Source organism: Coturnix japonica, chromosome 3 (assembly GCF_054131305.1).
Source record: "Coturnix japonica strain WE chromosome 3, WE-NBRP24, whole genome shotgun sequence".
NCBI lineage: Eukaryota > Metazoa > Chordata > Aves > Galliformes > Phasianidae > Coturnix > Coturnix japonica.
In genome coordinates, this window is record NC_140665.1 from 39,121,115 (window position 1) to 39,144,604 (window position 23,490).

At 38.1% G+C, this 23,490-nt stretch overlaps 1 protein-coding gene across 1 annotated transcript in view; it reads left to right on the plus strand.

Annotated features, from left to right (window-relative positions):
- GALNT2 (polypeptide N-acetylgalactosaminyltransferase 2) overlaps window positions 1-22,838 on the plus strand; it is an 86,084-nt gene extending 63,246 nt beyond the window's left edge. Inside the window, exons 8-16 of the mRNA XM_015857914.2 lie at window positions 316-403; window positions 4,174-4,261; window positions 5,390-5,493; window positions 9,760-9,886; window positions 13,467-13,559; window positions 13,743-13,826; window positions 15,417-15,543; window positions 18,438-18,557; window positions 19,880-22,838. Coding sequence (XP_015713400.1) covers window positions 316-403; window positions 4,174-4,261; window positions 5,390-5,493; window positions 9,760-9,886; window positions 13,467-13,559; window positions 13,743-13,826; window positions 15,417-15,543; window positions 18,438-18,557; window positions 19,880-20,035 — 987 coding nt within the window. The 3' untranslated portion in view covers window positions 20,036-22,838. The remainder of the gene's footprint in view (window positions 1-315; window positions 404-4,173; window positions 4,262-5,389; window positions 5,494-9,759; window positions 9,887-13,466; window positions 13,560-13,742; window positions 13,827-15,416; window positions 15,544-18,437; window positions 18,558-19,879) is intronic.
- Window positions 22,839-23,490: the final 652 nt, after the last annotated feature.

The following is a 23,490-nucleotide window of genomic DNA, read 5'->3' on the forward strand; positions in this document are numbered from 1 at the left end:
GACTGAAAGTGCTGTTTGTTTGTCTGCCTTTTGAAATACAAGCTTGCTGCCTTCTTCACGACTAAACCAGAAGAGGCTTACCTATGTATAAGGTAGCCTGGAATATAAAGGGTATTCTTAGCTATATTACGTGGTTTCTGCTCTCTGAATGGAGTGGTGATGAGCAGTGCTACTCAGAGCCAGAAGCTGAAGCAGGGGAAAAGCTGGGGGAACAGTATTCATGAAATCCTGCTGAACTCCCCAACATCTCATCCTGTCTGAATCTTTACATGTTGATTTCGTTATTTCAATATCACTTTCTAATATTTATTTTAGGACAAGACCAGAGTTGTGTCTCCTATTATTGATGTAATTAATATGGACAACTTCCAGTACGTGGGAGCGTCAGCTGATTTAAAAGGCGGTATGTACCTCTGCTGGAGTACAAATATAATGAGAAGCATCACAAGCCAAAGCTCATAGTCACAGCAGTTGTGGAATGGGCAGTTAACACACTGCTCTTCTTTTTTGCATATCTAGCTTAATTTCTACATATCAACTGTTTCTAGGCTTAGATTTTAATTGCATTCTACTTCACAACAGTTTGTCTTTATTATACCAATTCTTATTGGTTTATGCTGTTTTTTACCAGTATGCATGAGTCACTCCAGTGTTTGCAACATGCTGTAAGTGTTAGAAGCAGCTTATGGTCAGAGCTTACAATTGCCTTTTTACAGAAGACAATTTAATTGCTCTCTTGTTCAGAAGTCCGTCAGCACTGCAGTGCCTATGAGTATTTTTTAAGATGCTGGTTTGCTTAAAAATAAATCTCCTGTGAAAAAGCAGAAACCTCAGGAATGTTTGTTTCTTTAAAAAAGGAAAGGTGTTTTGTTACCCATGATCTGTAATTGTGAGGAGAATAAAACATAACCTTGGTGTTTTTAGTGTTTATATCTTTACTGTTAGAAAACTTCCTCTTAAATTCAGTTTAGAAATGACACATTCTCATTATCTGGTTAATGCAAACTCTTAAAAGCAAATAGTAAAAAGCCTTGTGAAACCCTTCAGAAATGATTATTTCCCTCCTTTTCCAAAAGAGGAAGGACAGCTTTGCAGTAAAATTCTTATATATAAAGTTTTTATATTTAATATCACTATTAGCAGGTGTCTAGCATTTAGAATAGCTGTCCCATAACCACTCCACAATATCTGTTCCCACAACCCTCGAAACTGCGCTGTCTGTATAGTAGATGTAAGATAAGCCACAGTATTGAAATTGTGCGGTACTGTTTCCACAGTGTTTCGGCTTATTTTGAATGGGCTCTCTCAAACGATGTAGGAAAAGCAGTTTTAAGCTCCTTCTGTATGTGAAATCCTAGTTCATAACTGGCCACCAAGTGTTTGTTCCAGTAAACTGAAGTAATATTTGCATAATTTTGCATGTCCTTCAAGTTCCAGTCATGATCTGGAGGTGAAAGTTTCTGTATCCTTTTAATTAGTGTTCTGAAAGAATGTCTGCCATGGATATATTCACAATATGCTAATGCATAATACTGTGCTATTATCTGTCTGCTAGCTTTATTAAAACCTTAAGGCTTTTGCCCAATCTATTCATTTTGTAGCAACTATGGAAATCTTTATACCATTATGTAGTTCTTATTGTTGTCTGCAGCGGGAGGAGGAGTTTGCATTGAAACCTTAGATTGGTTCCTGTGGGGTTCATGCTCTTTAGTTCTTTCCAACTGAACTGGGAGAGGATTGAGCGATCATTCTACTTGTTACTGCTTTTCATGCTTCATCTATGAAACTATGTTTCCCAATTTTTTTTCTCCTTTTAGTGCTCATTTTCTCTTATACACAATAGATTCTTTAAAGCGCATTGAGCCTCTGTACTTCTGGACTGAGAAGTGAGAAGCTGCCTTTTTAACAATAGAAATTTTTCACATAGCAATGTCTAAATGCTATTTCGTGGCATGTTCAAATGTGAATAATATATTCCCATTCAGCTCCCAAAGGACGGATTAGCACATTAGGGGCACTACAGCATTTGGCATCACGGGACACTTTCATTGTGGCCAAGTCTAAACATGGAAATCAAACCGTGCTTTCAACCTTAGATATAGTGTCTATGTGGCTGAAGCATGGAGAGTTGAGACAGCTGAGACAGTATTTGTGCCTGCTCTGCTTTGCAAGACTTAATCACCCAAGGCAAGCAATCTAGCAAATTCTACAGACTAAAAAGTGGACAGGACTGAAATAATTCCCATGTCTGGCCACAATTAAATCCATGCACTTCACATCACAATTTTTTTTTTTGGAAGAGAGGTGGTTTACAAAACCATTTACATCCTGAGTAACATTTTAATTACTGGAATAAATTGTAGTTAATGGAGATCTAATAACTTAAGTTATGCCTATTATGAAGTTTGCACGTGATAGAATTTCATACTGGATATGCACTTGTGTTTAAAAATATTCCTTTTACAAAGTTACTGATACTATCTCATTGAGTGCAGTCTTTTTCCCAGACTCGGTGAAAATGGAGACAGAAGAACGAGTTTTTTTATGAGTAGACAATTTATACACTTGTTCTGAGTTTGCAATGCAGAGCTGTGTTCCAAAAGAGACCCCTTGTGTTCACTATGGTGTACGTAACTCTATCTCTACCACTTGTGCTGGGGAACAGTGGGTTTTTTCAGTTCTTCCCACATGTAAGTAATTTTGCTGGGGATATATGATGAAATGAGATTTCTTTTTTTTTTTTTTTTTTTTTTTAACTACATGGAAATATTGGAGTTGGTTTTACTTCTCATGCTGGAGGCTTTGCAGTTCTATCAGCTGTGGCCATTTTAATGCTTTGAAACTTGGAGTTTTAGAGCATTTAGATGGTCTTTCGTTTTTTATGGTGTAACAGCATGGTTATTTTTTTGCATTTTTTTATGGTTTTGCAGCTCAGACCTGCAGAGAAAGAGTTGCTATGCATGTTGTAGAGACTGTTCAAGATAACTTCTGTGAGATAGACATATCTTGGGAGTTAAAAACGAAGCCATTTTCATTTTAGCTTTTCACATCAATCCATACCATGTGCATTTACAGATCCAGACAAACAGTCTGTTGCCTGTTTAGCTTAATTTTTTTCCCCACTTTCCCCAGAAAGTGAAGCTTTATCTTCATACTGCAGAGAGAAAACTATTGACATCTGCGCAACAGAAATCTGGAAATCATTTATTACATGACCTCATAGGATCTAAATGCTTTTGGCAGCCTGCAGTCTTTGGAAGGCTGGTTCGCTATGCGTACTGGGAGAGCACTGTACAGCCCATGGAGCTGTTTCAACAGAGGTTCATACCTAAAGGCGTAACACAGCTCAAAACCAGTTAGTGTTTCCTATAGGAAGTTTATCTTGCACCTGCTGTGTTGGTTTTTTTTGGTATTGGTGCCTAAAGGAAGGCAGTTCAAAATGTTGTCAGGTAGAAGGCTGCTGGAAGTGACTCACTGGCCTTGCCTGTTCTGGTGATCTTTGTGCTTCTGTATTTAACTTGCAAAAGAACCAATCTCTTGTGTGCATGCAGACACACGTATGTACATGTTTAGAAGATGAGTAAGCTTTTTGTCTCTGTAGCACTGATCTGGATTTAAAAAATATTGCACGTAGAAGCATGCAGTAGGAAGGGATGCAGTTATATGGATGTTAATGAGAAGTGGGAACTATGTAACCTGCTGTACGCTAGAGATAGGTAGTGTGTGATTGAGAACTGATGCTGAAAGAGTAGAGCAGTGGGTGCTGTATAAAGTTTCTGTAGTCCTAAGCATGATCATACGATAACATCTGAGATGTGACAGTACAGTAAGAACTATTAAGGGCAATTCTAAAGGGATGAAGATCTTCACATGATGTTTGATATGACTTACACATGAATCCATCATTTCATGTATTTACAGCTTATGCTTTCTCATCTGTTGGCTGGGTTTCTTACAATTGTGCAATAGATATCAACAAGAAAAATCAATATTTTTTTAGATTACTTTTTCTATTGTCCTGTTCAAGTTTTTTCTTTCAGGCTTCTCCTCATTTCTACCTAATAGATTCTACAAGTTTAGATTTCCTTCCCAGTGATTTTTGTTTGATATTACATTACTACAACTTGAACAATTACCACAATCTTAACATCCTACTCTGTTTTCTTCTTAAAGGCTTTGACTGGAACCTGGTATTCAAATGGGATTACATGACACCAGAGCAAAGAAGAGCACGGCAAGGAAACCCAGTTGCTCCCATAAAGTATGTCTACATCACTGATTCTTCATTTGATAGATAATGCTTTTTTTTTTTTTTTTAATTAAAAAATGTATCGATTCATCTGCATAGGACTCTGTTCCCGTCAGATATCTTCAGTGCAAATAGATTAGCATTGGCTGGTTTATCTGATTTAAATGCATAATAGAACAGGCTAAGTGTAATATTTCTATAGGGCATGATGAGAGTATAGCTTGAAGCAAAGTCTACCACTAATACTGTTCTGTTTTTTAACTTGGGAGTGTGTGGCTTAGTTTTGTGCATGTCACTGTCTCAGAAACTAAAACTGATATTACCAGTTGGGAAAATTCAAATGGAGACAGTTAGTGCAGATAGTCTCTATTTTTCAAGATTAGAGTTTATAATAAGCAAAGTAGTACAGAATTTGCATCCTTTCTGTTGTTGCTTAAGGGAATTTCATTTAGGCTTTTTTTTCCTATCTGTAGCATTTCATATTTTACTGTAAATGACATGCATTGAAATGTAGCAACTGTATATTTACAGTTAGACTTGACATATATAAAACAGAAATGAATCCAGGACCAAGTAGCTTAGGACTTAGCAGAGGTCATTTTATCAGTCTGGAAATGAACCTCAGCTTTCAGGAATGTGGTAACTTCATTCATGTTTGTGTGGCCTTATGATTCTCTCAGAAATAGAGTGTTTAGAAAAAGTAATACAAAAAGAGAAAACAACAAAAATCCCATCCAGCTTTAAAGTTCCCCTGTAGGTTATTTAACCTTAAAAAAAAACATGTCATTTTTGTGTTAAAATTTGATGCTTTATATGTTTTGACAGCTAAAAATACAACAAAAAAGTTTTTACCATTTTACTGCTGACACAAGTTCCTGTCTTTCAAATAAGGGACTTGGGAGCCAAATGGGGATGTGGAAATTCAGTTTCTGAGGCAGTGGGTGATTATAATGCTGTACACGCCATAGAAATGTTGCATGATGATGTGCAGACAGGCTTTGATGTGATGGATGTAAACTTAGTTGCCTTTGAAAACACTACAGCTTTTTTTCAAGGAGATATTAACCTTGACATGCAAATCAGTTACCTCCCAGTTCATGGTTCTGTAGGTGTTTAATTTAATTTTTCTTGTCTGCTTAGGACACCCATGATAGCTGGTGGGTTATTTGTGATGGACAAATCCTATTTTGAAGAACTGGGGAAGTATGACATGATGATGGATGTATGGGGTGGAGAAAACTTAGGTAAGTGCATGGTTTAAGTTCAGATCAGTTTTGAAAGAAAAGCAGGTTTCAGCTTTGCTTTTACTTTCATGGTTTCATGGTCTTCATGGTTTTGTGCAAAGAGGATTAAAGAACAATCAAAGCTTCAGGTGCGTTATTGGCAAAATCCAGAAGGTTTCAGTGTGTAAGAATTAACATTTAGCAATTTTATCCTATGAGGAAACTGAAGTATTTGCTTACTATGCAGTTAAGCAACATGACAGGTAAAATGAAATAAACTATGGATGCAGATAGGAAATTCTCTTCAAAAATGATACCTTATTTGAAAGCTATATCATCCTCTAATGTTATTGATTAAAATACCATGTTTAAGTGCTGACAATTTAAGGCAGGTTTTAAAATGTTGGTGAAATTTAGTGACAAAAATCAGAGCACAGGAGTTCATGAGTTTAATGTTCTTAGATACTCTATAAGAAATCAATCAAAACATCTGTCCAAAAAATAATCTTTTTACCATTAATCCCATTATACTGCCTGGCTTCTAAACTTAGGGTTTTTATTTTATACCCCTTTTATAGCTCAACAAGATAATTATGCTTGGAAAGGCATTTTTTGTTGGAATTCCTTATAGTCAGATGCTTAAGTGGGATTTGAGGATGAAGGACCAGGAACTTGCACTTTAGCCATTACTTTGACCTTGTGGTTAGATTTGACATTTGGCTATTTGCATTGCAGTATTATCCCTCAGCTAAGACTAGTGTATTTATAGTCAATGAAATATTTGGGTGAACTCTGTGATTGCTCATGAGTTACAGTATGTCATTAATTTAGTTTTTCAAGGTAGAGATCATCTCAGGCATTCTAAATGGTGTGTTTAGGAGCAATTCTGAGGATTAAAATGCCTCTATTGCTGTGCTAGTTGTGAAATCCTAAAATACCTTGAATTTGTAAAAACCTCATGAGTGTTTTTAGCTGCTGAAATATCTGCATTAGGCACATGTTGCCTACAAGAAAGTGTCTGTTTTATCTGGTACACCTATAAATACAGAGAGGTATTTGCTTAACGCTCACATAAGGAACAGGAATGGTGGACATTCATCCTTACAGTTTCCTTTGTCTTTCCTGTGCAGAGCTCTCTCTTATGTATTCTGAGCAATTACTTTCTCTGGATTTTACTCCCCTTGCTATTTGGCTGCATGTGGCTAAATTGTATTAATTTCGAACTTCATCATTGTTTTTCATGTTTTAAAATGTTCTGGAAAGTCATTGAATAAATTTACTGCAGCAATACTTTTATCCTCTGAGAACCTCTTCTGACACCAGAGCACTTAAATATCTGATTAGCTGTAAGCATGTACTTGAATCGCTCTTTTTTTTCCCCCTGTAAACTTAGCAACTGCTCGTATGCTTTGATAATTGAGGATTTTATAGTAATAAATGGCACAAGCAACAGCTCATTACTCAGTGTGAAAAGATGGCAAGCAAAAAGCTCTTTGTTTCCTCTGATGCTTTCAGTTTTCTCTTTTCCGCAGAGGGAGGGAGGGGAGATGGAGCCTTTGGGGTGCATCTTCTCTGCTCCCTGAAAATGCAAGGTCTATCAGAGCAGACAGCTAATTATCTGTTCATAGCTGCCAGGTTAACTGGAAATGAATAAGAATTGCATGGCATATGATTTAATTACTGATAGATCACATGCACCGGATAGTGGAAATCTGTGATGTGTGGTTCAAAATCTAATATGCGTATTTGTACAGCCTCTTTATTCTCAGGCATATCGCTCCATCAGTCAGTTGATGTTACATGCAAATAATCTTCTAGGTGGAATTGTAAAATAGATCTAAACATACTTCATTTAAATTTGCATTTTCTTGCAGGCGTGTACAGAGCAGTTCTTCACATCAGTACAGGTTCAACTATACTCATATAATAGGTGCATCAGCTTGCAGTATTGTGCCTAGTGTAAATCCTGTAGTGTAAATCCTGAGCTCTTGCAGGCTCTCCTCAAGAGAGAGATGCTCCAGTCCCTCCATCCCTTTGTTAGATTCTTGAGGTTACATCCATGTCTCTCTTACTGGCTGGCCCAGAACTCTTTACAGTATTCTAGGTGTGGCATTGCCAATCTTAAGTAGAGGGGACAGGTCACTGCTCTCAAGTTGTTGGTGGTAATTTGCCTAAGGAAGCTCAGAATACTATTAGCCTTACTAGGAGCAAGAGCATGCCTCTGCCTTGTTCACCTTGATATCCACCAGAACCCCCAGGTCCTGTTTTATAGAACCTGCTTTCCATCTGGGTGGCCCCCAGCATGTACTGGTGCTTGGGGTTGCTCCTTCCCAGGTGCAGGATTCTGCACTTGTCCTCATTGAACTTTGTGTGATACTTTTCCAGCCTGTCAAGGTCCCTCCGAATCAGACGCTCACTCCAGTTTCATGTCATCTGCAAATCTAAGGATGCACTGTACCCCATCATCCAGATCATTAATGAAGATGGTATTGATGTTTTGGATGTAGCATTCAAAATCCATCATTTTAACAAAAGCACTACATAACAGCATTTTTTTTTTTTTGCTAGTTTAATAGAGACACTGAACAGTCATTTATTGTAGTGCCCAATTTTTGTCGTTCTTAGCACAAAATAAGAGATAAGAATCAAGTCAGTGCTGTGAAAAATGTGTGGTGAGAATGCCATGTTCAGTTGCTTTTAAAAGTCATTTGCCTATCCTCCCATGTTAATTTAGCTGTAATATCAAGGCCATACGTTACTGCCAGAGATAGTGCTGTTGTCATTAATATATTTTTTTTAAGACTGAATGTCTGCAGATTGGACTGTGTTGATTATCTAGACTTCATGAATATGACTAACTGGCCTTGATTCAACAGAAATTTTTACTGAAGTAAAATTAGAAAGAATTCTTGCAAAGATCATTCAGAAGAAAAGCAGTTAACTTGCCTTGTCTTAGTTTGAAATGACAGCGCCTATTCTTCCTCTGGTCAGACCAGTCAAAAGGGAGCTACAGGGAAGAAGGGGACAGACTCTTTATCAGTCTGTGGTGTCTCTTTATCAGAGTCTGTGGTGATAGAACAAGGGGAAGTGGTTTCAGGCGTAAAAGAGGGCAGATTTAGGTTAGGTATAAGGAAAAGGTATTTTACACCGAGGCACTGGCTCCAGTTGCTTAGAGATGTAGTGGATGCCTCATACCTGGGATCAGGCCCTGGGCAACCTGATCTGGCTGTTCATCTCCCTGTTCATTGCAGGGGAGCTGGACTAGATGGCCTTTAGAGGTCTCTTCCAAATCTAAGGATTCTATGACTGAAAGGACATGCTTGCTGCTAACCTTTAGGTTTTCCTGCATTAGGTTTTGAAATGATGAAGTTTAAAGACTTTTTATTTATATATGTAAGAGGAGGGCTTCTGGAAGAAGAATAGCACTTATTATTGTTTGAAAAGTAGAATGTGACTTTGCATTACAGTTGCTTATTTTTTTTATCTTTAATCTATGGAAAGATACTGAATGATGATGAATAGAGTAAGGGTAGGAGATGGTGACCTGTTGCAGCTGCTAGACTAAAAAAGGGAAATAGATCAATATTGAAACAGTACTACTGCAAGCACCCTTGTACTTACTTCACATGAATGAAGACAAGTTCTAGGTCTTGCACTGGGTGACTTCTGCTGTCAGAGGTCTAAGCTTAGAAACATGCAGTAGATATCTAGACCTTGTCTTCACTACCGCAGTTAGCTTGCTAGATTGGTTTATAGGGGTAGTGTTCATAGCCATTGGTTTATATAAGTTGATACTCTACTCTGTGTTCAGATTGAGATTGGCTTGGCATAACTCTTTACTACCAGTACTTCAAGACAGGAGCTCAAATCTGTTATTTTATCTTGCCTTGAATTTGCTTGGCATTCTTATTAATCTTCAGATGATTTTTTTTTTAAATTATAGATTAGATAATTTGTGCTAAATTAATCTACTGTTATTTATCATTTAGATAAAGCACAGCAATAGAACACACAAAGTTTACTTATTCTGGCAAATTTCAGCATCATGTGAGTACTGCTCAGATGAGAGAAGGCGTGCAGTTTTGCTTCTAAGCTAATGCAGTCATTTCTTCTGAGTTTGGAGAATAATAAACTAAAATATGCCTTGGTTTTATCCCAGATTTTCTCAGAAATCGATCTTATTGATCTTCTCAGCAATTACTGGTTTCTTTGTTTAAAAACAATCGTACACAATTACAGTATTTTGTGACGTATTTTTGATGTTGGTCTTTTATGTTTTCACTGCAGAGATCTCATTCCGAGTTTGGCAATGTGGTGGGAGCCTAGAAATCATCCCTTGCAGCAGGGTGGGTCACGTATTCCGCAAGCAACATCCGTACACGTTTCCTGGTGGGAGTGGTACTGTATTTGCAAGGTAACTCTTAAGCTGATCTTCAGCTAAATAGTGATATTTTGAATTTCTTCAAATGATCAGCAGGTGGCAGTAATTTAATTTTAGGGACCTTTTCTTTAAAAGAAGCACCCACACAGTCCCTTACATCTTCATTTTTTTAGAAAAAATTTCGTTATTCTCTAAGACCCAGAATACAGTACGTTAGGAATTCGCTTTATTTTTGTCCTTACAGAACCAGTATGAGATATACAAGTGATCCTGTAGGCTAATTCTGGCATTTATACCAGGCTGTTGGATGCTTAATTCTTCATTGTATCTTCTTTTCTCATAACGTGATTAAAATGCTTTTTGTGTAAACCTAAGAAACAGCACTAGTAAGAGTTCTTCCGCATAAGTTATGCCAGCAACGCCACACTAATCAATTTAGTAGCCTGGTAAAATAAAGTCACTGTCGTTGCTTCTTCTAGTAGTCATAGTAGAGATTTTCTTGGTACCCTATGATTTGAATTCTATGTGTTCAGTAAAAATGAACAAAAACTAATAATGAAGTACCCTCTCTTAAGACGCTACATCTCTATACTAATAGAGAATCCTAGAATGTCCCGAGCTGAAAGGGACTCACAAGGATTGTTGAGTCCCAACTTCCAGCTCCACTTAAAACTACCCAAAACTCAAACCATATTTCTAAGCATCATCCAAATGCTTCTTGAACTCCAGCAGGATTGGGACTGTGACCTTTTCCTTACACCCAACCTGAACCTCTTCTATTTATGTATGTCAGTAGAGTAGAAGGAACAACTGAACTATTCCATAAGTCTAGGAAGAGACAGTATTATAACAGAATTACATAGGTTATGATTATTACAAATATTATTACATTATTATATCATTACAAAATTATGATTTCACAACCAGGATTGTGCTCAATAAATAAATCAAGTTGTGCAGTTTTCCTAATTCTCTGCAGCTTTTCTGTCAGTCTGTTGACAAGATGCCTCTTTTCTTGTGCTATTAAGTAGGTACTTACACATAACTCATCTGAAGAGCAAGAAAAGGGGCTGGCTTTGCATATGCTAGATTAGAGCATGCATCACAAATGTATCATTTACAGTGGTTGAAGATTCTGCATTTATATTGGGATGGCAGCTTTTAGATTTTGTTGCTATTAAGTCAAATAATCCCTGTGATTTAATCACTCAAATTTCCCGACAGCTACTGTGACAGATTTTTTTTGGATACGTTTTGTTTTCCTGTTATTTGTGTTCAAAATGACTTTGAAAAGAGATACCACCTGCACCTGAACGATGAGGACAAGTAAAGCCTGTGAACTTTCATCTTGGGCACTTGCATCCCCTCTATCCATATCTATCTTTCTCTGCAAGTGGTTTATTGCCATTGTCCTTGACTGTCCAGCTGTCTCAAATTCTGATACGCCATTAAAGTTCTTTGTTTCATTGGAATTATTTTTCAATTGACCTAGAAAACTTATATATCGTTTTACAGCAACTTGCCAACCTTGATTTTAGTTGAAGGTTGTTTCTTTCTCAGACAGCTGCCTTGTGTGTCAAACTAATATAACAAAATTCCCTTAAAAAAAAAAATAAATGTATTTTTAGCAATGAGAGAATGTGAAACCCAAGGTAACGGGATACCCTCATAGTGCAGACATTATCAAATACGTGGAGCCATGGTGCCAAAAAAATTTGGTGCGTGGAATCAGTGCTTGTGCAGTTGGGACTCATTAGCTTATACAATCATCTGTCCCTTGACTGTATGTAATTTGTTCTGGAGTGCTGTGGGTAAGCATCCTATTTTTAGCTGACTAGCCAGTATGCACTGCCTTTGGGCAGCCAAAACAAATTGATCCTGGATGTGAGACTGGGAGTCGTGTGGCACAAGAGGAGAAAAGGGGTGACATCCTGGCTGTGTGGTGTGGGCAGATGCAGTTTGCTTCTAGCAGGATGTATTAGATTAGGTTTGCTTTGCAAATATATATGCTTTACTGCTTGAAGGCCATCTGCTTTAAAACACAATTTCATCTGAGTTAATAAACCTTACAGAACCTAGTCTGGTGTGTGCAAAACTATCTCTGATGGCATGATGCGAAGTTTCATCATTTGTGGTTTAATCTAAGTGCTGAGTGTTCCCTACCCTGTGTTCTTCAGTACTCCGGCTGCTTTGGGGTCTTACAGATTTGAGCAGTTCTCAGCATCTATACCGTTTCCATATCCATACTGCACTGTGTCTGAGTTCTTAATCTTTGGTTGTGTAAAAGTGTGATGCAGAGATGCATACTGGCCTTGGAAGTGCCTTTTGAGTTGTTAAACCCCCTGGAAAACCGATTAGTACCTCTCCCACCACCAAAACTGGTTTAGCCTGTGAATAGATAGCCAAGCTGACTGCTGAGTGACAGTCATTAAGGCCTGACAGACTCCAAATGAATTTGAACTGAAATAGTCTGATCTGGATTGAATGGGCTTTTGCTTACCAAAAAAAACCAAACCACAAACAAAGGAATCTTTGCAAGGAAAATATTGGTCCTCAAACAGCAAATGATTGAAGTCTGCCTTGTGTTTTTTTGTTTTTATTTTTTTTCTCTTTCCCCATCTCCTCCTCTCAGCAACTTGCAAGAAGAACTGAAATTGTCCTGGCTATTTCTGCCTTCTAATTTGGAAAGAATCATACCAAGAAGTTGCTGGCTGACTGCATTTACTCTGGCTGCTTAAGACTGAACTTACTGCCAAATGTAAAATAAGCTTTAGAGCATGACAGTTGCAAGGGAAGTAATTCAATGAAATTACAAACAATAGAAGGAGATGAGTTTTACATGGAAGCCAGGAGACGGGGAAAAAAACACCTTATAATCTCACAGTCCAAAGGGAGCTGTAAACACATGGGTTGCCTAAATGCAGAAATTTTAGTCAGCCATTTGATTTGAGGCAAATAATCCTGCCTAGCTTTTTTTTTCCCCTTTACATTTACTGCAGTAATTGATCTCTGAATCTTCAAGTATTGAAACATTTTCTAAGCACTGCCTCCTCTGTTATGGTAGACTTGTTTGCTTCATAGCTTTGAATGTCATGACAGCTTATGTCTTCTTGGAATGTTGAGTGCTATTCTGGTAAGAGTAAGATGCGAGCTGAAAATGTGTTGCTGAAGTTAGCATATCTGTTTTCAGCAAGGTGAAATACATCATTAAATATTGCCAATTGTTGAGATTTCGTGTTTCCAATTAGTTTGCTTATTCAGGTGAAGACTCACTGAATTTGGTCTGTCAAATTGTATTAAACAGCAAAACCAACAACGTTCCCTGAAGCTTACAGAAAGAATTTCAGGACGTGTATTAAATTCCAGATGAAAATATGAAGCAGCAAAGAGTGTGGAAAAGGCATTAGTTCTAAATTTATTGATTTCAGTCATGTGATTTTTTTTCTAATGATTTTCTGTTACTTGGGCCTTTAATAGGAAATCTTCTGCCTGGCTTGAGGCAGCTGATGATGTAGTACTAAGAAGGATTAAAATCAAACCAAGAATAAATTACATTGTTTAATTGCAGTTGGGGGAAAATATAACATTTTTTTTTTCATATGATTGTCCCTAGAAATACACGCAGGGCAGCAGAAGTCTGGATGGATGAGTACAAGAATTTCTATTATGCAGCAGTGCCTTCAGCCAGGAATGTACCTTATGGCAAGTAAGTCACAATTACTTCTTCCTCCTCCTTCAAAAAACAGTGGCTTCTGAGGTGTAAGTAGTGATGACACTTATCTCCTTAAGATGTAGATCCTCTGAGAAACCTGGGTTTTGTTTATATTCATTAATGCATACAAATACGGCATCCAGACCTTGAAAATCATTCTTCATTTCCCCTTTCTAGTATTCAAAGCCGAATGGAACTCAGAAAAAGACTCAGCTGCAAACCCTTCAAGTGGTATCTTGAAAATGTTTATCCTGAGTTACGGTGAGTTTCATCTGAATCGGGGATGGTGTGGAGTTTTGGTTTGTCTTCTGAAATCACTGGTTTATTTTTCCCCTCTCTTGGAAGTAAAATATAATTGTGGTCTTATTTGCTTTTGGTATTGTTTTGTTCTAATTCCTAAAAATCCATTTTATTTAGGTGGTCTTCTTTTCCACTTACATGGAATTGCAGCTGTAGTTGCAGCATTTCAGAGAACAGCATCCAAAGCCCTGGACTCATTTGAGCCTGAAGCTGGTCTTCTACATTGGCTTTTTTTGCTTGAGGGTGCATTGTTCTCTATCCTGTTGTCTTCCCTTTTGGAGTTTTGCCTTCACCAAGGCATATGACTAGCTGAGTGAGAAAGTGCTTACAGCACTGACATAATACATGATAGAAAGGGATAATTTTTGCTGTAGAATGCATTCCAACTGATGAAAAATCCTCAAAGAAGCATTTTTAGCACTTCTTAAATGATAAGATTTGTGTTCAGTAATTTGTTAGTAGGTATGTCTATTGAGTCACAAAATCACAGTGTCTTGAGTTAAAAGGGATGTGAAAGACCTTCTAGTTCCAACCCTGCTGCTTTGGTATCTGACTCTGTAAGGTACTTTGTCTTCTGTTGACATAATATTGGTTGCACAATCGTGAGATACTGTGTGTGTGATTCATAGGAATACTTGCTGAGGACACTGTGTCAATGAAGTTGTGTTGTTAGTAATGGAATACAGGCTTGGAATGCAAGAGCATCAGCCATTTCAGCCTTGGTATATGTTGTACAAAACCACATGTGCTAAAGAGTCTCATGAACCAGGATAGTGCTGAGGAGGAAAGTTATTCTGTATTTCTCTTATTAAAAGTGCCAGAGAGTATTTATTTATGTTTAATGTATCAGAAGAAATATGGCTTGCAATTTTTCTTGGGAAATATGCTACAATAAGCATTACTGGGGTGTAATGTTATCTTATACTGTGTCACCTCCCTTGTGCTCATTCTGCTGGGTTGAATTATTATGTTCTTATTATAGACAAGTTTTAAAAGGAGTTTGTGTGCCCTTGCTTTTCTGTTTAATATGAACTTATGGTCTTTCTGCCCTACAAGGGTACTCTGAATGTGTTTGCCCATGTACTTCTGGACTATATGAATTTCACTTTATATGCAACTGTTTAAAAATAAGTATGAGTAAAACACTTTTTTTTTTCTCCTTCAACCCCAATTTCTGACATTTCAGTAAAAAGCAGTTTGGGACAAAAGTAGAACATTTCTGATGGCTTGCCTGGAAAAAAAACAAGGTTTGCTTATCTGAACTGATAGCATGAAGATATGAGTGACCTCAAATAATGATGTTGTCACCTTTAATTTGGTCGTTATGCTGAGTTTGTAGGTTCATCCTTGTTTCCTATTTTTGTCCTAAGCTTGCAGGTTTGTGTTTGATCAGTTACTGATCAGAAATTTGTCTTCTATCTTCAAAAGATGATTGGAATTTCCAAAGAGTAGTTATCACTCATATCTCTCATCTTAAAAATACTTGGTGAGGAGCTAAAAGAAATATCAAAGATAAACTGATTGAGGTAGATATTTCTGGTTTTATTTTAGGGTACCTGATCATCAGGATATAGCTTTTGGGGCTTTGCAGCAGGGTACCAATTGCCTTGATACGTTGGGCCATTTTGCAGATGGTGTTGTTGGAGTTTATGAATGTCATAATGCCGGAGGAAACCAGGTCTGTATGATATTTGTTTGTTTTTTTCCCCAACATATGTGGTCTTAGTATTTAAAAATAAATTGAAACTAACTCAACCATTTACTGTGTGATGGCGATAGCTATGCAAACTCAGATGAACAAATCACTTATTTAGGCAGTCTGTTGTACAGATTTCTCCCTCAAAGGCAGTTTTGCATTTTCAGGGTTAGAATCTGAGCAGAGAGGTTTGTTCAGTACAATCAGGTTACCTTCTCCTTTTTGTCTATTAGTATTTATTTTTATTCTAGAGGCCAGTAATCTTTCCCAGGAGTTTTAGGCTTTCATAAAAAACTTTAATCCGTTAATTGGTACATTTGATTTTGGAGGAAGTTTTCCTAAGCAAAGATATGGATTGTTGAGCATGTGGCCTAAGGTCAGCAAAATTAGAAGAGCGCTTTACTGTGATGCCGTATTAAGTAATTTCCAGTTTGTGGTAGTGACATGTAAAAAAAGGCTCAGATTTCTGTTCAGCTCTTCCAGAAAACAGAGGCGTCTAAACTTTGTCTCCTATTTGCTCCCAGTAAAGGCAGTGTTCCAACAAAATGTATCTGATCCTACTTTTACTTGGAAATATGTCACATCTGTAGATGGCGACATTATTGTAAAGAACCTAATTATGCAGTTATTGACAAAGTATGTGCGTATGTACTCACTGTTTTGTGTGGTTACTAAACATTTCAGAATGAACGTGATTATAAATGTAATAAATTTAAAGCTAATAATCAAATGTACATGTTAAATCAGAAGCCTGACCAACTGCAGATCTACTATTGAAAGAATGATTGTATCAGGATTTTATGCTCTGATTTAGATTAGAAGGGGAAAACCCTATAATCAGATAAAGCCTAACATAAGTAAGTTATTTCAGGCAGTGTATGATGTTGATTTGAATTGCCATTGTACATCTGAGATGTGTCTTCCATATCATTAAAGGGAATATAATTGGGAAGGCATTTTATCTTTCTGAAAATGAATGTGTCTTCAGAACAGCACAGGGTTTTATTTTATTGTATTTTCTCAGAAGAAAGGATAACTATGCCAAAGAATTGCCTCGGTGCAGAAGTTTTGGTAGTTTCTGGTTATCCTGTATATTCTTTATAGATTTGTGCAGGCTTCTTTCAGTCCTTCCGTCGTCCAAATCTGAAGCACCTGTACATTCTGTTTTACACTACGCCTTCACATAGATATTTCCAGCTGCAGAGCCTGGAAGTTGTGTGAAGCTGTAGCTTTTGCTTTTAGATAAACTGGTTGCTGGTTTGTCTGGACCTCTTTGTGTCTTCTTATGGAAGGATAAAGATGTAAAAATTGGTATCTTCAAGGCTTTGACTTCCTTTTGCTCCAGGATTCTTAAACACAGTGGCCCTGGAGCCCAGCTCCTGGCTCCACACAGCAACACCCCAAATCCAAACCCTCTGTCTGAGAATGATGTCCAATTGCTCCTTGAACTCCAGCACTTGGAGCCATGCCTGCTGCCCTGGGCAGCCCATTCCATGCCCACCGCCTGCTGGTGCAGAACCTTTTCCTAGTATCCAGTGTGAACGTAGTGAAAAAAAGATGCATTGAGAGCAAAAGGAAAAGCTTTCAGCTTTTTGTTTTGGAAGACAAGAAAAGGGATATGCAGATTTGTCTTTCTTTTTTGTTTTGCATAGTCAGTTGTTATTATTTTAGTGGTTGCATAATATGGTGTCCATCTAATGATGTGATACCGGGCTCGCTTCCTGTACGATGGCGATTACTGGTAATCACATTGGAGAGAAGTTCTAATTGTTTCCTGAGCATCTGCTCTCAAAGGAATTTAATCACAGTTAAATCTACTGGGTTTAAGTGATCGTGCAAGCTGAACATCAGTTACAGTACCAGAAAATAAGCTGAAAAATTGGATGGGACTAGGCATCTAATTTCTTTCTGAAACTCTCACTGCTTACAAAATAACACTAAATATAGCCAGACTTGAGCTAGTATATCTAGGTTCTTGTGTTACACAACCCTGATTCCTTTGAGCTCACTGGAGTGAAGTTAATTTTTCCTTTTTAAGTAGCAATGAGTAAGAGTTAGACAGTGTGGCTCTAGTGAGAAAGGAGATAAACTTCCTTCCTCAAGGGATAATGAGACACACAGAGACCAATCTGGATCCTGGATACCAAACTTTAGGGTGAGAGGCATGCAGAGTCTGAACATTAGGGCAGGATCAGGTAGGAGGACACTGAGGTAAAACTAGCTGGGCAGTGGTGCGTACAGAACAGCTTTTCTTTGCTCATCATTTAAGAAACTGCTTGCTTATATGCATTTAAAGGAAATTCTGTTGTACACTTCAGGATGAAAGTCTCGTTCTCCTGTTATCTCTGAGCTTGGCTGCCTTGTGTTCTGCTTTCTGGTGACCTCTATCATTAGGAACTGTTTTCCCTAACGACACACGTGCATTACCTAGTGTGTGGATAGGGTGACTGGTGGCATTGCAGACCAAGCTTGCTTTTTTTCATATATGTAATGCAAAAGTTATGTATAACCTATATAGCTATAGGTAGATACATAAAAAATGTAGCTTATTAGATAACTTGCCTTAAAGGCTGACCCTAAACTTGCGGAACTGTGACTTCCCGTTGTACCTCAATAAAGCCAGTAGAGGGAGCAGTCAGCCAGCCCAGCCTGGCGTCAATTTGGGGCCACTGGATAAATGAAATTACTGTTTGAAATGTACCATTTTTCTCATCCCCTTCTCTGTCGGAAAACAATAAATTGTTCTAATGCTCTTACTGAGCCATTCACAGGAGTTTAACCTGTGTTATGGATGCAGACATGGCAGGTGCACCTCGTGCATAGCTAAGTATGACTGGTTTTGTATACTGCTCTTATATTTTACTTCCTTTTCCTAGGAGTGGGCCTTAACAAAGGACAAGTCGGTGAAACATATGGATTTGTGCCTTACTGTTGTGGACAGAGCACCTGGTTCACTAATAAAACTTCAGGGCTGCAGGGAGAATGACAGCAGACAGGTCAGTATGTCCTGAGTGCACTCTATGGATAGTGGGAAAACAAGGATTGTGAGTGAGAGCACAAGAGCACACACTGGTGTCTGTATTCTGTTCTAAAGACTGTACTCTTTGCTCTGCATCATTCTTTGCATACATAAAATTTGGATACGTGACATCCTGCAGAGCAGCAAGAATAATCTTGTATATTGACCTTTCCTTTTTATAAACCAGTGACAATCGTAGAATAACGTATAGAGCTGTTATCTCCAAATTGGCCTGATATAAAGGTTTCACCCAGCAGCACTGATGTGTGACAGTCTTCAACCATCTCGTCCATTTTCTGAAATAAAATATGTGTTTCATGATGTGTATTTGAAAGGCCTTCAGCGAAGTTTGAAGATAATGTAGTCGGTCTCAGGAGGGTGGGTTAGCTTTCCTTTCTTCTTTTCAGCCGTGACCTGTTTATAACAGTACTAGACTCCATTGCTAGGCTCCTTATTAATGCAGCAGTGCTACTTCATCCATCCCCCACGCCTGAGGAAAATCGTGTTTGCAGACTTATATCATCTTTTTGTTGTTGTCAGTTGTCATGTAACTGATCTGTTTCTGCTAAGTCATCGGTTCTGATTTTTTTTGTTCCCTTCCTTGTTTCCGTATTTCAGTATTTGCAAACATTTGCCTAAGATGTTGATGTCTTGATGAAGAAAAATCATTCTTGCCACTTTTCAGATAAAGAAACCAAAGAGGCGATATTTTCCTGATAAGGCTTAAAGGCAGAATTCAAAGGAAATACAGCAGAAAGTCTTTTCACATCTTATGTTTTGTATTTACTCTGCCTGTCCTTGGCATCACCTTGGGCAACAGTGCTTCTGGCAGCACAGACCAACCAGTTGGTGTCTTTGTAACTGAAAGGCATCTGGCTGATTTCTAGATTCCTCCAATCTCACCTTTGGTGACTGTACTTCTCATTTCTTTATGTTCTGAACTGTAGTAGTAGTGGTGATATTGTGGATGGGTTCTGTGACTTACTTTCTTCCTCAAACTGAAGGCATTGGAAAGTCAAATATGGTGTGACAGCATATTTGAGAAGTGCTGAAGCAGAGGAAAATGGTTTGGTGTATTCTATATCTCGTGCAGTGCATTAGCTGAAAGAAAGGTTGCTTTGGCAAGGCTTTCTATAATGTACATACCCTTAATCAAGGATTGTCTAAGCTGCATTACTGCAGTATACGCATCTCTCCTAAGCACAAGCCAGGAAAGCACATGAAGATTTCAATTTATGGGATATAGAATGCAAATTTTTCTTTATTTTTAAGGCTTAATAACTTTATTCTCTCTTCCAGAAATGGGAACAAATTGAAAGCAACTCTAAACTGAGGCACGTTGGCAGCAACCTCTGTCTAGACAGCCGAAACGCCAAAAATGGTGGTCTCACTGTTGAGATTTGCAGTCCTTCCTTATCACAACAGTGGAAATTCACACTTAATCTGCAGCAGTAGAACTTATGAGCAAAAATGCTGTTTCAACTCATAGACATCGGGCAAAGTTTTGATTGAATTACTGATGTATTTCTTAAAACTTTCCACGGAACTTATATACCTCAGTATTCCATCTTTATCTGAAAGTAGGAGAGTGCTGAAGCGGACGCCAGGGAACCGGTGGACTCGGAGCACTGCAAAGATTTCACTGAGCGTGGCTGCAGCACAGCTCCTTCTCGGTGTGAAGACTTTAACAGTTCCTTTCTGTCTTCAGTTACGTACTTGCACAGCAGATAACTTTAACTCTAGGAACAACCGATGTATGATAGCAAACGGATCTTGAAAAACGCCTGTGGGGAACAGGGTCTGGGAGGGAGGGTGGGAAAATTGCCAGGAGAAGGTCATTTGAAATCTCCATTTACATAGAAATGCATTGTTTGTTGTTTCCAAAAACAGAAGTGTCATTTTGAACGTTTTTTGTTGGTTTTTGTTTTATTTTTTTTTTCCTGTGTGTACTTGGTAATTTGAATATGAACTTTTCTATGATGGACTCTAAATATAAATATATAAAACATATATATTGCCAGCTCCCAATGATTTATATCAATTTTCATCGCCCTATAATTATCAACGAAGTCGTTGATGTATGTTTAACCAGAAATTGGATTGGAATGCTAGGAGAGTGAATCTTAATGAAGGTGTGGATTTTGTGCTGCCGAGTATGATGTCCGTGCTAACACTGGATGCTTTTGCTTTGCAAACTGGATCTACTTCTTGAAGCTTCACCCTCACTGGAGATCATGAAACTCAGGAGGAGAAAGAAAATAGCAGAATAAGCCAATGCATCTGCACAGATGATTGCTCGGATTGTTTCTTCCAGCTTGGAAATTCATTACATGTGCTCTGGATATCGTTAATCTTGTACTTGATATTTGTGTTGATGATTTCTGTAACATTATGTCCTGAAATATTCCTCTTCATTACCAGATTGTACAAATGGTGCAGATCTTGCACAGATGCAGCCATGTGGGTTCAGCACAATGTTATTCTGGGCCCTCATCACAAAAAATTCCCTCATCTCAAACTCCCCTTGAGTTCTGAGAGTAAAATGGAAGGGGGCGTCAATGTTGACAGCACGAGGTCTGAATTTTGATTTGCAAGGATGAGCAGTTAGGTAATATCTCTGAATTGCACTTAGTTAATTTATAGGCCTGCTACTGGGGAATTTTCTTGCTTTCATTTGTTTCGTTTCATTATACGGGGCTTTTGGGTGGATTCAGGTTCGGCTCTGGGAATCAGTCTGGATACCAGCAGATCCTATGTGGTGTTTTTCACCATAGAGCCCGTGAGTTTTACAGCTTCAATTCAGCTGATGTCATTTTTATATTAAAACAACACTGTCAAAGTTAAATCAACTTTGACCTGTACTTTCTTATGTTTGCATAGACTATGTACTTTTTTTTTTAAATTAAAATAAATAAATGCTTGAATGACCTTTTAAAATGAAAAGTGAGTAGTTTCAGCACTGATAAGTGACACAGCATTTGTGGGAGGTGAAAAAAAGAAATAGTGCAGGCATGCAGTGCCTGGAAGTGGTTTTGGTAAGATATGGATCTTGGGGAGAAATGTAAGTGTTGGTTGCAAGGAGATGAAAAGCATCTGCTGTACTGTACAACTCCAGTACAGTCCCCTATCTTTGTTTCTGGAGGTAGAGTAGCTCCTTATTCTTCAGCTTCCTTTGGCTGCATCTATACGTTAGGTATAGGGGTGGTATCTGGTCAAAATGGCTCTAATTATGTCAGTGTGCCACAAATATCTTGTGTCTCTGAAGCTATGACCTGCAAGTATCTGCGTAACTTTTGGATGTAGACATTAAATCCAACTTCTCTCATCCATCTGACTTTTTGTTTTTTAATATGTGGGTAATTAATGCTTTTTTCTTTCTTTTTTGGTTCTTAACAGTCTATTTTGTCCAAATCTAGCCTGTTTTAGAGGCCATGCAGGAGGTAAACTAGTTTCCATCTTTTTGTCTCTCCCCACCTGTAGCCTTTTAACCTAGCTGAGAACTTGAAGAACGTGACTCATAACATAGAAGTAGGTTTCTGATTATTCAGGAGAATAAAAGCTGAAATGTGGGCTCAGCAGCAAACCAGTTCTTGAAGTTTTGGGGAAACAGAATTTAGGAGAAAGCACTCGGCTTCTACCATGGTTATTTCCACTTGTAACTTCGATCATAGTAAACAGTGCTCAACTGAGATCAGAAGTTGCAGCTCTGAGCATTGACCTCTTAAGTCTGAGGTAGAATTGGAAGGGAAAAAAAAAATCTGTATTCCACCTCTTAAGTCTTTAATGCCAACTGGTATCATATAAAGTAGGAATCTTTTCACTAACTCCCCGTGGATGCTGTGCATAGGGGCTTTAGTAGAGGAGCTGTATGTTAAAAGACAGCGTTACTTTTCTTTGAGAGAACAGACAGAAGAAGTGTTATCCTTTTGTTATGTTTACATGACGGTGTGCCAAAGTTAATGACTGTGATTTTAAAACGTTTAAAAGATTTTAGGAAATCGGCCCATGCAAAAGGTAAATTAAGAGCCCTTGAAGCAAATTGTGTTGGAGTCTTCTGAGAACTTTTCTTACCGTCTTCAGAGCGAGAATGGTGATATTGTTTGTTTTGCAGATTTTCAAAACTTAGTTTGGAAACTGTTTTTTGTTTTTCAGTTGGTTTAAAAAGTCTGCTGTACAGAGCTTGTACTTTATTCATTTTATAGATGGAAACCATCCTTGAAAAATTGTTTAACTTAAATAAAGAAGAATGCTTTATAGACGTTTGTGTGGTGGTTGATGCAATTAAGCAAAACCAAAGGATCTGCCTGAAGCTTGGTTGGTTTGTAATTGTTCCTGTTATAAAAGCGCATGTACGTGAATGTGTATTTGTATTTAAGAAAAGAGAATCTGTATTTAATATGATAGCTTTGAGGAAATCCTTATTTTCAAAGCTGTTTTCGATTGGGTGAGTTTACTCTGGCAATAGTTACCTGAAAATACGTGGTTAAGGCACATCCCCTACCATGACCCAGTTAGATCTGATCTTCTCCAGACTAATGCTGTCCCTGTTTCCACTTCCAGAAAGTGCTGTTCCAAGCATGGCAGGGCTTGCTTCAGCCTGGTTGGACTCAAGGAAGATGATTGCAACAATGGCTCTTATAGTTGATTGGCGTGCCTGTCCTCATCTGCTCGCACCGTGAAGTGTACCCAAAGAAGGGCAGCAAAGATGGTGAGGGGTCTTATGGGGAGTGGCTGAGAGATCTGGGATTATTTAATCTGGAGAAGAAGAGAATCAGGGGAGACCTTATTGCTCTCTACAACTCCCTGAAAGGAAGCTGTGGTGAGGGTGGAGGTCAGCCATTTTTCCCGGGTAACAATGATAGGATGAGAGGTAACAGCCTCAAGTTGAGACGGTAGAGGTTTGGGTTGGA